This window comes from Schistosoma mansoni, chromosome W, assembly GCF_000237925.1.
Source record: "Schistosoma mansoni strain Puerto Rico chromosome W, complete genome".
Classification (NCBI taxonomy): Eukaryota; Metazoa; Platyhelminthes; class Trematoda; order Strigeidida; family Schistosomatidae; genus Schistosoma; species Schistosoma mansoni.
In genome coordinates this window covers 15007277-15024774 of record NC_031502.1, presented here as the reverse complement: position 1 = coordinate 15024774, position 17498 = coordinate 15007277, and the positions used below count along the sequence as shown (strand labels likewise).

Genomic DNA, 17498 nt, shown 5'->3' with positions numbered 1-17498 from the left:
CAATGGTGATCTGACATTGTTCGATTCATGATCTCAATCAAAAACTTAACAATCTACACAACCACACACTGATAAGTTAAATAATCCATTAAAAACCAAATAAACCAATTCATTGATAACGATGTTACACATAATATGATGCTGAAAATTTCAAGTTCATACGGCTCTCTCTTGATTGACTTTCTGTAAGATAGCCCGAAAGATTTATTTGACATATCCAGTACGTCTGAGTAATCACATTCATAAATACATTTTTATTGATATATATCACGAAATCGAGAACAGGGTAAACGTGAAAAACAATACGGTACCATCGATTCAAAAGAAAAATTTGTTTTCAGCTGAAATGAGGGTTGACTAAATATTTTTTTCATTAACGCTAGATCACAATGTACTTTATTTTATTTTTCAATTAGGGAATCGCTTAACATACAATTTTATTACTAGTTATCTCACTAATAAATAGAATTAATGAAATCAGGGTTATAGGTTCTTAAGGGTCCATCAGACGATTTCCCCCTCTAATAGTTTCTCAATATGACCTGAAAAATGATATTCAGTGTCCGAATCGTCTTGCAACAATAACCAAAATGTTTTAGGGTATAAGCCCGCTCGATGTACTTTAGTATTTGTATTTATAGGCTTAATTTAATTCAGTAGTTTTATATAGTTGAAATCATGAGTCGATTGGAGCTAGACTATCGTGGAAAACCTGGAAGCACTGGATGGCTATTTCGTCCCATCGTGGGACTCTTCAGCAGTGCACATCCACCATCCCACCTCGCGGGATTCGAACCCAGGACCTATCAGTCTCGCGCGCGAGCAATTAACCGATAGATCAATTGACTCATGATTTCAACTATATAAAATTACTAAAATCTCCACAAAACCCCCTTGTGTTATATCAGTAAGTTCATAATAATTGTTTGACTTGAGAAAAAGATCACCTTTCTGACACTACGCTTATAAAGTAAGTCATATATGGTGATCAACTAAAAACAGCTAGTAAGCCAGAATTTAATTATTTATCAATAGGATTGTTCAAAGGAGATTATTATTTAAAAGATGCGAAGAATAGAAGTAAACCATGAGAGATAAATTTAAATATATTAATTTTCGATTGCCAAAAATATAAGCGTTCAGATAATAAATCTTACTTAACTAACCAATTAAATTAAACCTAAAATAAATTGTTAATTATGTTAGATCATTTACGGTGAACTAATCCAGAGCTCCTTTACACGCACACACACACACAATCTCTATTTCATTATTTTTGATGCACATTCAAACTACATCATTCTAATTATATCAAAATATAATATGCTATTCTTCATTCTTAAGTCTTCATATCCATATTGCCGCATCACAAAACAAAAAATAACCGTAAGACAACTTTCCTAATTTTGTCAATTTTCATTTCCTTAAAATTTTACTTTTTGGTTGTTTATTGGTATGGTCATCGGTGGTTAGAAGTTATTCATACCCGATTAATGGTCAATTTTCAGAATGGAGGTTGTAGAGATTGTCGCTTAAATTACATTAGTTCGTGATCTTAATCATGGTCAGGTTTCACCTGTGTATTTTAGTAAGAATAAAATCGTTTCAATCGAATACATAAAATGAAATTTAATAGCATAGTTATCAAAGAGCTTAGGTTTCAACCGATTTATTACCTATTCTATAACCATTCTATATAGTATGGTTTGATCAGTCGAGCATTATCAGTAGGCTGGGCGCTAGTAATGTGCTTTAAAAAAGTACATGATCATGTACTTCGTGTGTCACACATTTACATTTATTTAAGGCGGCTATTGCTTTAATTGAACAACCAAAATCAGTTGTATAGAATTAGGGGATTGTTTGAGTGTTCAAAAGCATATGAGTAATTTACTGTCGTCTAATTTAACACAAAAATACTCCCGTTATCAATGCACCATATATTTTAATTAAAGTATTACTCCATAATCTGAAGATTTTACTTCTCCATTTCTTACTACATTATCTGGTCGTTCTAAATGGAATCTTGTTGGCACATTCAGTTGATCTATTCAACTAAACTTTTAATAATTTACACGGGGAGTTTTCTTTACAAAATTTCAAAAGAATTAGTTCCTTTGATAAATTAGGTAATGCGATGAGAAGACGAAGTTTAACAATTAACTATCTGTAATTATCTTGAGGACTAGTCGTTTTAAATTTTGTAACGGTTACTTCCTATGGACATTGTTAAAATGTTAGATGAACTTGTAAAATTATAGGGAGAAATCGTATCTGAAAAGATGAAACTGAATTTTTACAAATCATGTTTCATATGATGCACATTCTCAAGGGAATTATACATGAGTTTACATTCAAGCAAATTGCAACCAAATATTTCAAATCTTACCCGACTTACCGAATCCTACATAAGAAATTATCGTAAAAATTTGAAAAATTTGGCTGGGTTTTATATTTATGTATTATTGGAAATGTCTTTAGTATGTCACATTACATTAATCACATTTTAATATACGAATACAAGAGAAAGAATCAAGAGAAAGCCGGATAAGTTTTGCAGTGATAATGGTTATGTCAATCAATTTCCAGTTAATTCAAATAAATGCGTGACCGATTTTTCCTCCATTGTACTATATCCTCATAGAAAGAAGGCACTTTCACATGGTGTTGATTTTTCTGTCCCTAAATCCCAAATATCTGAAGTGGCAAACACTTTTCAGTTCAAAAGTCTTTAAAATCAACTAAGTGATTTTGTCTCTACATCTCTAAATAGTCAAGGTTGGTATGGAGTCAAACTGCTGATACGACTCATTTATTTCGAAGTTCTAGATCACAGAAAAAAACGATATTAAAGTCTCAGTTTTTAGAATCATTAAAAAGGATACCAAATAATTGTGATGACATCCTGCTTAAATCCGATAGTGTCTGGTGTGGTTATTATGAATAAGTCCGATTACAAAAATAAGATGTTATCCACTCTCAGTGTTCAAAGTAAATTTATGACTGATTTTTACTTTAATGGAAATGAAGAGTAAACTTGGATCTACTGAAGTTCCTAAACACGAATTTTATTAATAACAAAGATTTGAATTTACTGAACCCATTGATTTTTTGTATCTTTATGTTTATAGATTACCGAAATTTCATCAGAATAGCATCCCTTATTTTCAGCTCTATGCATGTATCGGTCATCTACGCATAATTTCGCCAAATTTTTTAACGAAACCACAGAAGCCTATTCGAAACTCTTCAAGTGAACGTCCCCTGATATTTTCATTTGATTTGATAAATTACTTGATGTTAACATCAAGAATAAGACAAAATGCTCCTTTGATATACGCTCTACGTTTACAAGTGTACCTCTAAAGGAACCTATTGATATTCTGAATGACTATATTTTGTAAATAACCTTTTGTTGGCTTTTCTTCTAGGAACTCTTTAAGATTTATTGTTACTATGTGCTCATAATGTGCAATTGCCATTTGATAGGGGTTACTTTCAACAGATTACTTGTGTGGCTGGGGAAAGTCCTTTAGGACCACCGTTGGTTGATATGTTTATGTCATTCATACAAAATGTGATTGCAGATTCACTTAAAAATAGTTGTTTTCCTAAGCGGCAAGTGAATGAATCATATATGGGGCAAACCTGTTACAGAACACTAATACAGTTCAAAAGCATACTACTCCTTCACGTGAATAGGTGATGATTACCTTAGCTCCTCTTTTGTTGATATGTACTGGCTAATAGAAGAGATGATAGTTACATTAAACGTTCTGCCCATAGAATGCCTACTTGAACGAGGTAGTTAATCAGTTTCCGTAGTTATTGTCCAGTCCAGTACAAATGAGAGTTGACAGAAGGATTATTCAACAAGATTAATCGTATTTGCACAAGAAATGCTATCTAGGAAGAAGTAAAGCATCGACTGAAAGACTGAGAAGAGATAAATGTTCATTAAATTTCATAAATCGATAGAAAGGACACAATACATTGTAACCTAATGCGTTTTATGCACCCACAAGACTTATCGATATCATTCTAATGTCATAATTTCTCTTATTACGACCCACCTATTCCTATTGCTTATTATTCTTGGACACCAGTTCACTCGACAAGTCCCCAAATCAGAACACGGTTGGATAAGAACGAAATTATATTCCAAATAACAAGGGTAGATGGAAGTAAGAAGCACAATAAGGGAAAAGTTAGTATATTTATAGTTTTTAGATGAGAAAATTCTGTAGTCTTCTCCAAGTATCCGCTAACGCTGATTGGATGAGAAACAGCCAATCAGCGTGCACCCACACAATCCTGCAAAGAACTTGCTTTAATCCAGTCTATATTCCGCTAACACCTACCATTCAGAGGTGACTCAATCAGTCTTGTGTTGAAAGGAGAATTAAAATCAAAGATCAGTAAAACGTTTTACTCAATCCAGCTTGTTTTAAAAATACAAGGTCCATGGTTCATTAAAAAATTAAACGGCATGTAAATATGTACCACATCCCGTTACGCTTATCAATTTATGTGCATGTTTGTACATATATACATCAGGAGAAACAATAGTAATCTACATGTAAATGTATGTGAACACATACCTAAATGGCTACAGAAAGAAGCGAGATCCAACCGTCAAGTAAGAACACAGGATAAACAAATATCCTCCTCAGTTGCTAGTCATTTATTTGATAATGAATAAAAAATTTTGATGTTGTATAGGAGTGTTATGGGATGTATACTAAAGTTCACAGAAGCCTACGCCATATGGAAAATCGAATACCTCTTATGTTTACTGAATTTGCTAGCTAATTTCGTAACGTGGCCGCATTTTTAGTAATTTGATGTATCTCATACAGTAACTAGTATTTCTAAGACATTAGTAAGGAGCCCAACTCAAAAAAATTTTTAAATCAATTTTGGGCATTGAAACTGAAATAATTCTAAGATCATTTATTCGTTTGGTAATACGCAAACGGTATGGTTACAAATATACAGGATATATAGAGATAATTTATGCATAAACTGATAACGCTAAATGATTAAAGTGACCAACTTGCTTCCGTTAATACCGCTACATGAAATATTCTATTATTGAGAATACTAGTTAATATAATTAATCAAAAGAAATCTGATATGTTACTTATTTGAAAATTCACAGTAGAATCTCCCATATTTAACTGTCTCCGATCATTAATAGTTTGATTCCTAGCCTATCGATTGATTTCTTTATTCATTGATAATCTATTTTATCCATTTATTGTGAAATGGACTCCATGATTTTCACTTACTATATGCAAGAATATTGACTCACAAAACTTGTTAGTCACACTAATTATCTCACATAGATACAATTGGACAACTTTTGGAAATGAAAGAATCCAAACGAGGATTTTTTGGCAAAAATATTTGTTTTAATTGATCGTTAATTATTACCCAACCTTACAGCAACTATTTTGTAACGATGTTAAAATATATTTTCCAATCACTGATTATTCTCCCATCTTTTTTTATTATAATTGGCATTTCATACTTCTATTGGACTGGTTATTATTTACTTCAAATTGTGTGTATGCTATTTATTGTTTGATAGAATAATCAAGTCCTCGTTAGCTTATAACATCTACCTGTCATTTAGTTCAGTCTATGCATAATGCAGCCCTGATTATTAGAAAGTAATTAAGCTATGTACTTTTTGAAAGGCAATTGGAAAAAGATTATTCAACTATAATAACTCCCTTAAATGCTTCAGTGGCCTATAGTGAACTAAAGTAAGCAATTAATTCACTATTATTACTACTGTTACATTTACTATAATTACAATCACATTTTTTTGGTACAATCCATTGATTATAAGTAATTTGTATTCATAAGGAAATTTAATTATGAGCGAGATAATCACCATAGCGTGTATCCAAGCAACTAGCTAGTTCATTGGATTGCGTGTGAATAAAATTATCAAATTTCACCCATTTAATTCATATAGAGCTCATATCTCAAGTAAATAGATGAACTTCTATTTGTTACCTCCCTTTTTCTTTCTCAAGGTCTTTTTGAGTGATACATTTATTTTCCCTACTTATGTAGTCCAATATGTAGTTTAATGAGGTAATATGTAAAACTGTCTCATAGAAAGATGCACAGATCTCCATTTCCCGTTAATAGCCATTGATTATAACTAACCGTCAGGCAAAATCTATGAGTGTCTGACTGAGTATGTGAATCTTACTTGGTGGCACAGTGGTTTTAATTTTGTTTATATCGAATTTTTTGTTAAGAAGCGTGTATCATGGAATAATCCCAGAGACAAGTCTACCAATATGATTTTGTATGGAACAAAGAAACTAGAAGTTGTGGATTTCTATTAAATTTATTTCATAAGACAAGTACGGGTTAAATAATAAATTAATTTCATACGAAATTAACCATTAGATCTTTTCAATGGTCTATTAGCTTATAAGATTGTTAGCACTCAGAGAATGAATATCCAAACTTGTTACGAAACTGTGACATCCTTAGTACACTAAACTAAGATTACGATAAACATTTATTGTTGTTTGGTTCGAAAAAGAAATGGAAGAATTATTTTCCATAATGGTAAAATGATTTTTAACTATGTATGACAGCATAATTTCACTTTGTGATCTTAAGATGCTTTATAATATAAACCTTGAGGCTTAAAACGTTTTATTGTATCACTGTATGATGAGGTATTTCGTTGATTTCCATCATTTTCATATTTAATAGTAGGTATGCTTAAAATCCGACTCAAAGTCTCCTTTATGCACTGCTAGATAGTGGGAGCGACCTCGCTAACTACTTAGGGAGGTCAGTGAAGATTGGAATAATACACCACTGGTGTATTGAACATGGATTACTCAGAGCTCACTCTTCCGGACTTTAAATTCGAGACTGATCATGTATATAAACTTCATAAATCTCAGCTTGTGTAATTGTGTTTGTAGGTATTTGTCAAGAGTACTCACCGAGTTTGCAAAAGGAACGTAAACTGAAATGTCTCCCTTATACCTAATAAAATTAACGGTTTGAGACAACAGATCAAGGACACAACAAAAATAGATGATACTAAGTACTAGGGAGAGGTGACCACCAACTCTCAGGTGAGTGAATATACTTAAGTAGTTGCTGTGGGATGCATAGGTAAACATTTATGCATTAGTGGTATTCATCTAACGTGAACTTGCCCCTAGTGCGACACTCGAGCGGCAAGACCCAGCGGTACCCAATTCATCATGAAATCGTATTAGCACAGTGGGTTTATGAGCCTTGAAACACGGAAACCATTTCCAGAAAAGCCAGAATGCTTCAACAAACAAGGCCTGACCAACCTCAAACGGCTAAAACACCATGCTCCATATGGTAATTATAACTGGATTTTACTCCTACTAATGATTGATAAATTCGCAGGCATTAGGCAAAAATTAATGTTAGCTCGTTTCTAATTTGAGCCGGGTCCTCGATGTATTTGTTGTACGTGAAAATATTTTTGGATGAATAACGTAGGTTTTGACGTTACTATCTTAGGGATTATGTACTTTCTGCAGTGCTTTCAATATTAAAAACACTTATCGTTTTGAAATCAATAACCGATCTGTTAGACCACCACAGAACATCTAGAAGTACAGACGTTTCCTTGTAGTATGAGCATCCACGACTTCGTAACTTAAAAGAAATTCGACAATCTCCACAACCCCAATTGAAAGTTACCATGTGATCACCAGCCACTAACTTCGAAAAAAAATTTTCGAAGTTCTAGTGAGAGGTCGTGACCAATGGAGCTAAACCGTATCAGGTGTGAGGCAGTTACTCACCGAAGACAACAGATGCTCGATCAATGTCGTAGATTAGTCAAAGTTAGACATTGACACCGTCGGAATACGGCTCACTGGTCCATAGGTTGACGTTCGCTCACGAGACTGAATTTCTTGGGTTCGACTCCCTCCTGCGAAGCCATAAATGCCACTGCTGAGGAGTCTCATATTAGGATTAAATGGGCTTCTAGTGCCTCGAAGATCTAAATGGTTGTCTAACATAGATCTGTTTTTGGTTTTAATGAAATTCAGCAATCTCCACAACCTCAGATCTATATCACCATTATGAATCAAAAAAGTAGCCGTTTACATTTATTTGAATTTCAGAATCTAAAGTTTCTGATAAGTTCTTTTTTATTTTCAAGCTGAGTTTAGTTTAACAATTTCGTCTGTGTCGCAAAACTTTCTACAACGACAAATATCATTTACCTGTCAAGATACAGAAAGGATGCAACCTGTTTCCACCGGATGAAAGGTCGTAGTTTGCCCGTTTTCTGAATTCCAGTTAGCCTGAACCGTTGTGTCCTGTTGTCAACCTAGTTCACAGTAATGTCACTTGTAATTTGTTGAACCTGAGGGAAAAAAGAGCCTGACGTTGTTAGAATAGGTCATACTTAAGAGCACACATTTGGGCTAGAATGCATTGTACTATTGAATATATTGCAAGTAACACAAATGTCAGCAAATTAAGAGTGAGTATGCATACTAGTGGTGCAACTGGAGTGAAGAAGTTACCTAAATCTCCAGCACTTTCGTATTTTATCATAAAGCTTATCAGTGGTGACTCTTAGAAAGCGTCGTAAATAAATGTATTGCGCATAACCGAACATTATATTAGATTATAAAGCACGGCGATTTCGGGTTACGAATTCGCACTTTGTAGTGTTATTCATTCAGTAAATTTAGGGACGCTATAAAACATGTGAGAAAGATTCATGTCAATGTAAAGAACTAAATGGATAAATTATATGTTGTCAAGGTATATAAGTCCTTTTAAATGAATGAGAGAGGATGTTCTATAACATTTTTTTTACATAAAAGTTCATGTAAATGCCTCTCTTACTAAAGGCTTACTATGGTCAACACAAACTTTTGCGTACATTTTTTGCTTTAAACCCACCTATATATCCAAATGAGTGTCCTAAAATAATGTGCATTTCTTCCGAAGTTAAGAGGACAAAACTAAATTTTCAGCCATATATATATATATAGACCACCAAAGAAAACCTGGAAGCACTGGACGGCCGTTTCGTCTTTGCCGTTCCGTTTTCACACTATTATTATTATATATATATATATATATATATATATCAACTCTGACAACTGACTTGTCATACAGGGATGCTAATCTCGTTGCAGTAACATGTGACTATGACATTTTAGGGTTACGTTGTTTTCTGGATAATAGACAAAGTACTGTTTGTTAAACATTACTACCCTGGAAAATGTCAATGAATACCAGAATAATTATGTTTAAACGGAGTTGAAAAACGTATTTGTATTATTTAGGCTAACATAGATTGAGGTGACGACGTGTTAATAAATCTACCTTTCAGCCAAATACCAATCATAAATATACGTCGTTATACACAATGATAATTTAACATGCTAAATTCTATCAAATATATGGGAAAAGTCGAATCCTGATGTCAGGAACCCATTTTGATATATATATATATATATATATATATATATATATATATATATACTACAGTATAAAACATTCGGAAGATTTATTTTATTGAATACACTAATACGATACATTAATTTTGAATTGTTTCAAACATAAAAATATTGAATGACTTGGGAAGAATAAAGGCTACTTCAGCTGCAAATTATTTCGAATAGTTGTTATTAAAACTCCTAATAAACAGAATAATGATCTATGAAGCTGACTTGTTGATAATGACAAAAAATTACAAGCACAGGTGACTTCATACATATTTTTTTATCGTTTCAGAAGCGATTACTGTGAAATTAAAATTTTATAGAAGGCTCCTTATAGGTATCGATTGCTAGTGGTCTTATTTTCTAGTCAGATTTTGTTTTTTAAGCTTTTTATTCATCGAGTTATGTTTCTATTTATCCTATATTTGCGACAGGTAGCTGAATCCGCCTGTATCTCATCTTCTCGGCGTACTTATACGAGCAGCGTAAATGGACTTAGAAATTTCACAAATTGAGGCGAACAATGGCCAGATTTTAACGTGAACAACATTATATGTAAAAAAAAGCATCTTTTATGTTCTTCAAATTGTTATCAATTATTATATTCTGTCGTTTTACAAGTTAGTGTCCAATCAGAAACTGTAGACAACGTACTTAAGTAATGAATTTTTATTAAGCTGGGTTGTATGTACCTCCAATAAGAAATTTACAGTGCTGGTCGAATAACATAAATAATATAACGAGCAGAACATCTGGTTTAATAAACGGTAACCCAAAATGAGTTCAAAGCAGTTTACGACAATAATAGAAACGAATCACTAGTTTCTTTTTATATTATTTGATCAACATCACCTACAAAATGACAAATCCTAGAACTTTTATATTGTATTTACAAGACACTTGTGCAATTCAGAAATCGGGACCCAATTATTCGGAAAGTATTATATGTCCAAAACTGTTTTGAAATAACCTCAAAGAATGAGGACTCCCGTCTAGTTCATCAGGCTAAACGTTGGAATTATTTAAGCTTCAATGGCTAAAATAATTTCGAATAACATGTATTTATTTAGTCTTAAACTTCTTTTTGTTAAGAAAAACCCGACAATCAACTGTCAAAATTAGAGCAGATCTAATTACACAGCTCAAGGTGCCCGATTAATCCTATTCACTGGTTGAAGTATGCCTAATAAAAAGTAGTCTATAATATTCTTTTTAGACAGATTTATGTAGTGAAGTTAACTTGCAGGGCAAAACCACCAAATTATCCAGCAACATTTTTTAACAAACTTGATAGAATATACCATTTGAAAACTTTACATCAGTAACTAAGTATTTAAGTAACAAATTTTAGGGTTAAATTAGTGACATTAAAAGGTACCAACTCCCGACCAATTTTTATTCATTCACCATCAAGAAAATGAGCGAGAACTAAGAAAATGTTAACTTCATAAATAATATTAACAGACATTATTGCTTAAGTAGCAGAATGAATTAAAACGTAATGTAATTATTTATTTCAAAACTTGGTATCAGCTGGTCAATGCTCTGTTTATCTAGTCAACGTTTAGTATTGGATATAATAATAACTATTCATTTTTCCCAATAACGTACAGAATTGATTTAGACAATGAAGGTTTTACTTTTCTGACTGTTTATTGAGTAAATGAGAGAAAAGCATTTGTTTCTGGCAGTTACTCTTGATTAATAAATACCAACTAAATATATATTGATCAGTTTAATGAAGACATGGGTAGATTGTGTGAATGAAGTTACTTCTCATGACTAAGTTTAAGTTTGCTGACTCATACTATCATTTAAAGCAGTTAGCTATAGAGCAGCTGGTTCAAACTTACTGTTAATGCTCTATCATTACTTTGTGTTTCAACTATTAAACTGTAAATATGTCTACTCAGGCAGACCAGTCATTAATCAACCTGTGCATATGTATCACCAGGAATAATGTATAACACTTATTACAAAGTTAAAAACAACTATTAACCATTGTTTTGTTTCCATAAACTAACACAAAAGAATAGAAAATAAAATAAAATCAAAAACAAACTCTAGATTATCAAGTAATCAAGAGTGGATGCCATAACACAAAAAAACTGAAATAGATTTTCTTTAAATAAACGAAACTTTAGACAAACATATTATTTCGACTTATTTCACTGTTTAAGGAATAGCTTGACTCAGTTGTTCAAACGTCAAACGCTAGCGTAATCTTGAAATATACTTACTACGACAAACTTTTAGCTCAACTAATCATAAGTTAGTTCGAATCCCACAAACTGCACACTTTCATTTTTTGTTAGAATAAGCTAAGTCATGCTTAATAATAAAAAAATGAGCATTCTGAATCAGGGATGGTGGTGAAATATGTACGGGCACTTAAATTTTTAGCTGTGTGATAAGATATCTACTTAGACCGTGGATCAAAATTGTCAAGAATTTGTCAAAGAATTCCAAATCAATTATTAAGCAAATCTAGGTACATTTAGTCATCATAATACTATCGATGTCTTTTTGGGTTATCAAAAGTATATGTAATGTTCTGTGCAACAAATTATGAAATGAATATGCACACAAACCATAACTGATCAAAAGAGAAAGCGATATAAAGCAATCAACGTCATTCGGAATATGCTTTATTGCATCACATTTAGTGCACTACGCATTAACAAACTATTCATTCTTTCACAAAAGATTAAAATGGAAAATGACCTAAAACGTATTTATATGTTTGCAACAAAATATATTGGATTTGGAAGGAATTCATACATTCGAAGGGTTTACTATTATGAAAATCAGTAGTCAGAAGTTCTGTGAATTAGGTCAACTAACTGTTCGTTACAAGTTGTTAGTTTTATTACTAATTCTGTCTCGTAAATTCACTTCGTTGGTTTGATGATTCCCATATATGGACATAAATATTACTGAACATTAAACCAAGTGAAGATCTGTTCGAAAACTATATTGTTTCCCTGTATATGTTGTTTTAATTGACAAGATGGAAATTTATAATATCTCACTACACTTTCAATAAGCTACCCATTCAACTCCTTTTCTATAAGGTACACCTATTGAACTAAAAATTCAAAATTATGTCTACTTTTACGTCAATTAAATAACCATGTGTTTAATTGGTAAAATATGATACGAGGAATGAATTCATTCCCATTTCCCTTCATATCTGTGTAAACTTTCAATTTTTTAATCAACAATTACACAAACAGGCGAAAATAGATTATATTCAGACTGTGAACGAACCTGATCATTGGAATTTCAATGAAATAAATAAACCGATTCAAAGAATATTACTTTTACGAGCAATTTATAGCATATCTTTGCTTAGTGTGACGTCAATTAAACAGAGAGAATATAGTCCTTATATTATACGAGTAATTCCTCGCCTAAAACGTATCTTTCCTTCTTTTCAACCATTTATCCATATATTCCTTTTTTCTCTTCTCATATTTAGCTTCTATGTTCCTAAAAATGGTCCCGCTTTACTCTATTTTATTTTTATTATCATTAAGATTTTTCCTACCCGGACTTATTGATTACTACTCATACGTCTCCTTCATTTCAACTTAGCAATACTCTCATCGATTATTAGATTTCTGATTTTTTTTTATAAATCACCTTATCCAATAATTATTTGTTTATTCCAAAAAAATTAGCCGATTTTGACATAACCAGTCAACTTTTAGCAACATATACAACTACTCGACCTTTACTTTATCATACATATATTCACGATTGCAAAACGTTGGAAATAAACTCTTCAAAAAGGATTCCTCCACTGAATGAGTTATTCTCTAAAGTTATTTTTACAATTATAGCAATATATCATATGCTATCATAGAATTTAAACCTGCTCACTTTATTCAATGTATATTGGTTGATTTTAAATTACACCAAATACAAATAAACAGAAAATGATAAAGAATGAGGAACTCACATTAGGTAAAACTTTCCAGTGTTTATCTGACAGTGCTGCTTTCGTTTCCAGTTCAATAGGCAAACCATTTATGTCTGATTTCTTTTTTGGTCCTTCGGATGCTACAGAAACATCTGCTGATTCTCTGGTTGAACTTCTACCTGAATCATGCTGATCATCTGGACATCTTTTCAGATGTTTTCCTTCAGATATAATATGTGAGTTTTCATCTGTTGGAGTTTTATTTGTCTCATCTCCTGGATAGTTATAGGCATCTCTTGTTAATTTCTCTAAGTATAACTCTTGCTTACAAAACTGAGGTCGATAGGTTTCATCAGCGGTTGGTGTTAGGGATCCTTCTGATGGACTAACATCAGTTTCATCTTGTCTCTGTTGAATATTAGTCTGTGACTCATTTGATAATGTTTGTAACTCTACATCAGGTGACATTAAACCTGAAGAATAAGCGGTAGTTGAATCATCTTTTCGACGTTTTCTTGAGGGAGAAAATAATGAACCCAGAGATAATGTACGCAGAAATGTGAAAGGTTTGCTTTTTGATTTTGTCTCATTTCCAGAAGATAATGTGGAGCCAGCTGTTAATGTAGCGGACTTTTTTTCCATTGTCCATCTTGTTAATCTATTGGAAGATGATGACGGCTTTTCTGAAATATCTTCTTCACTATCCGACCGATGGAACATACGTGGTAATGTGGAACAGCCTCTTTCATTTGAACTACCGGTCACCGGTGTCCTACTCTTACTTGATTTTCGCTTTACACAACGCAACATTGTAAAGGAAAGTTTAAAAACCTGACATACAGAGAAGTCTGGAACTGCTTTAGGAATGAATGTAGTGGGATGCGATATGACTTGGCTAAATTAATAGTACACTATCGTCATTATTGTTTGTTTTTCCACAATATATCATAACTAACATAAAGTAGTATAGAAAAGCAAGCATATAGACAACTTGTTTCTGTAAATTTCACTAAAATGTTCTAGCAACAAAGCATTTAAATTGATTGTGGAGTTGAAAATTTGAAAAGATAGTTTATCATGATGAAAACGAGAAGGCACTCTACATGAAAGTATGAAGTTTTGATGACTAAATAGTAGGACAACAAACAAAGTGAAAGCAAAATAATAACAAAACTATGTAGTAATATTAATCGATATTGTCTTCACACTTTTTCGACTTAACTATATAAAATAATATTATGTATGAGGCACGAGTAATAATTCTCACTTGAGTAAAACGTATTAGTGCAGTGGTGTTGACTTGCTGAACAGACTGCACCGGGTTCTGTAAAAGATAAAGGGGACGAGCTCTTAATTCCTCCAGAATAATATGCCTGGTCCGAATATACGACAAACGATCACTTTGTAAAATGAATTTGAAGCTTCAGATTTGTAATTCAAATATTCTTCGGAAATTGATTCTCATTTTCTGATCAATTCCCTAACTGACCAATTAAAATTAAGTAATTATCCATTTTTAGAACTGAAAATTTAGTTGGTTAGAATTTTCGGGCTATGCGCTAACTGTTATGGTCAATATCTGTCTGTCCACTTTGTTTCTCTGCGGATTACGTCGAACTATGGAGACTAGGTGGCATATGGTTAATATATGTCTAGATTCAATAAACAATCATGGTATTCTTATTACCATTATTTTCATCACGAATCAATATCTGTCAAATTACTAGGATGGTGTTTAATTATTTTCTCGGACTTAAAACGATATGATCCCAAAATATGTTTTATTATCACGGTATAGACATTTTGTAAAAATAGGGATTATTTTAGGAAAGGTGACTTGACATTTACCAAGCTCAAATATTTGATAATTGAGGAGGAAAGCAATGAACTATGTTGTTGATCTCAGAAAGAAACTATAATTTATGTTATAATCACAGTATTATCGACAAATTTCGTGTCTTCGAATGTTTTTTAATGATTGTTTCAGTCATTTAGATTTACATTTGCAAATAATCTGTAATAAAGTAAACTGAAAAGAACTACTGGAGAAGAAATGATAGTGCTAGCTAACCATGTACATGAATGCAAAACATTTGGTGTATAATCATGTCGTGTATGTGATTTGGAAGGTTGCTATGGTTCACAAACTCAATGGTTAAGCTTTTGAACCGAGCAATATGTCGGTCGATCACAGTCTGAATAGCTCATTAGGAACGTTTCAGATTACGAAATTGAGTCACAAGGGTCTGAATACTACATGGAACATCATTCCCCTCAAGATTACACGTACATCTAGATGATGGGTGACAACTAGCATGACATGTAGGTACAGGGTTTTCTGCTAACAAAATCAAATTTAATGAAGACGATCCTTCGAATATTGTTATGAGTAAGCCGCTTGTTAACAAGAAAAACTGGAACACATGAATAGATATCTCAGAACCAAAACAAACGCTGTGTTTATAAGACATTGATTCAAAGAGCTTTTATCGTGACTATCTTGACACTATTACATTATAACACACAGAAATATTGTTTTATAGTTAAGATCATGAGTCAATTGAGGCTAGACCACCATCGAAAACCTGGAAGCACTGGACGGCCGTTTCGTCCTATTATGGGACTCCTCAGCAGTGCGCATCCACGAACCCGCTCTCGCGAGATTCGAACCCAGGACCTACCAGTCTCGAGCCGGAGCCCTTAACCGATAGACCACTGAGCTGGCATCCAACGGTGTTAATGTCTAACCTCAACCAATCCACGAAATTGCGCAACCAACTTCCAATGTACTGAGGTAGATACCTGTCTCTACCTGACATGGATTAGCTCCACTGGCCACGACTTCTCACTAGAACTCCAGGAATTACCTCAAGGAGCCAGTCACTAGTGAGCATATGATCATTATTCACAAGGGGGGGTTTTTTGTGGAGATTTAGTAAGTGTATAGTTGAGATCATGACTGTGTGGAGGTTAACCGCTCTGCCGGTCTACTGGCGTCTGGTATTGCCATTTCGTCCTATTATGGGACTCCTCAGGTAGAGACAGGTATCTACCTCAGTACATTGGAAGTTGGTTGCGCAATTTCGTGGATTGGTTGAGGTTAGACATTAACACCGTTGGATGCCAGCTCAGTGGTCTATCGGTTAAGGGCTCCGGCTCGAGACTGGTAGGTCCTGGGTTCGAATCTCGCGAGAGCGGGTTCGTGGATGCGCACTGCTGAGGAGTCCCATAATAGGACGAAACGGCCGTCCAGTGCTTCCAGGTTTTCGATGGTGGTCCAGCCCTCATTGACTCATGATCTTAACTATAAAATTACTAAATCTCCACAAAAACCCCCCTTGTGAAATATTGTTTCCCCACACATTTTTGCATGATTTGTTGATACAAGCATATGTCTCTGGTATTTCCTTCCACGAGTACTCATAAGTTTTATTTGATGTACCATGTGAGCTATATCGAATTCATTTTACCGATTAGAAGGAATTTCAATGAATAAACCAAACGGTCCATTCAATTTTATTAATGTCAGGTGCGTTAGAGATGAGGCAGCTTATTTTTTTATTATCCGTAGCTCTCTTCAAAAACTAGGCTGTTGATATCTTTATGTTTATTTATTTAAGTAGTTATAAAAGTCAACTTTATTGACATATATTTAGTGGATAATAGCAATAATATAAGCCTTTTTAAGTTTACTTATATCAAATTTACACACTTAGGTCTATATATGTATTCACCAGGATAGAATTTCGTAGTTCATGACTTACTTTATCTTCGTTGTCCTTTGATTGGTCATTCTGAGAGATGCTTCAAACTACTTTGTAGAATAGGCCTCGAACTAAAAACAAATGCACCTAGGTCCACGGGATCCGTTGACATACACACTCATTTCGTCACTTGTAATAACTGATTCGGCATGTGGAACAATATAAAAGGATGACTGTGGTATTAGATTTTACAACAATTTAGAGTACGAAACGTTCATGAAGAGAGTAAGAAATAGAACCAAAATTATTAAAGGATACCTTAAAATAGATGAAACACGAAGGTGTAATCTCAGATCCTAAAATATCCTA

General features: G+C 33.2%; 1 protein-coding gene and 1 non-coding gene across 2 annotated transcripts in view; both read right to left on the bottom strand.

Moving 5' to 3' along the window:
* Smp_154020 (putative ankyrin 2,3/unc44) overlaps positions 1–14811 on the bottom strand; it is a gene marked incomplete at its 3' end in the record, with an annotated part of 84827 nt that extends 70016 nt beyond the window's left edge. The window contains exon 1 of the mRNA XM_018788692.1: positions 13465–14811. Coding sequence (XP_018654209.1) covers positions 13465–14235 — 771 coding nt within the window. The 5' untranslated portion in view covers positions 14236–14811. The remainder of the gene's footprint in view (positions 1–13464) is intronic.
* Positions 14812–16075: 1264 nt separating this feature from the next.
* Smp_tRNA_01035_Pseudo_CGA.1.1 lies at positions 16076–16147 on the bottom strand. Its single transcript has one exon. It is a non-coding gene (tRNA).
* Positions 16148–17498: the final 1351 nt, after the last annotated feature.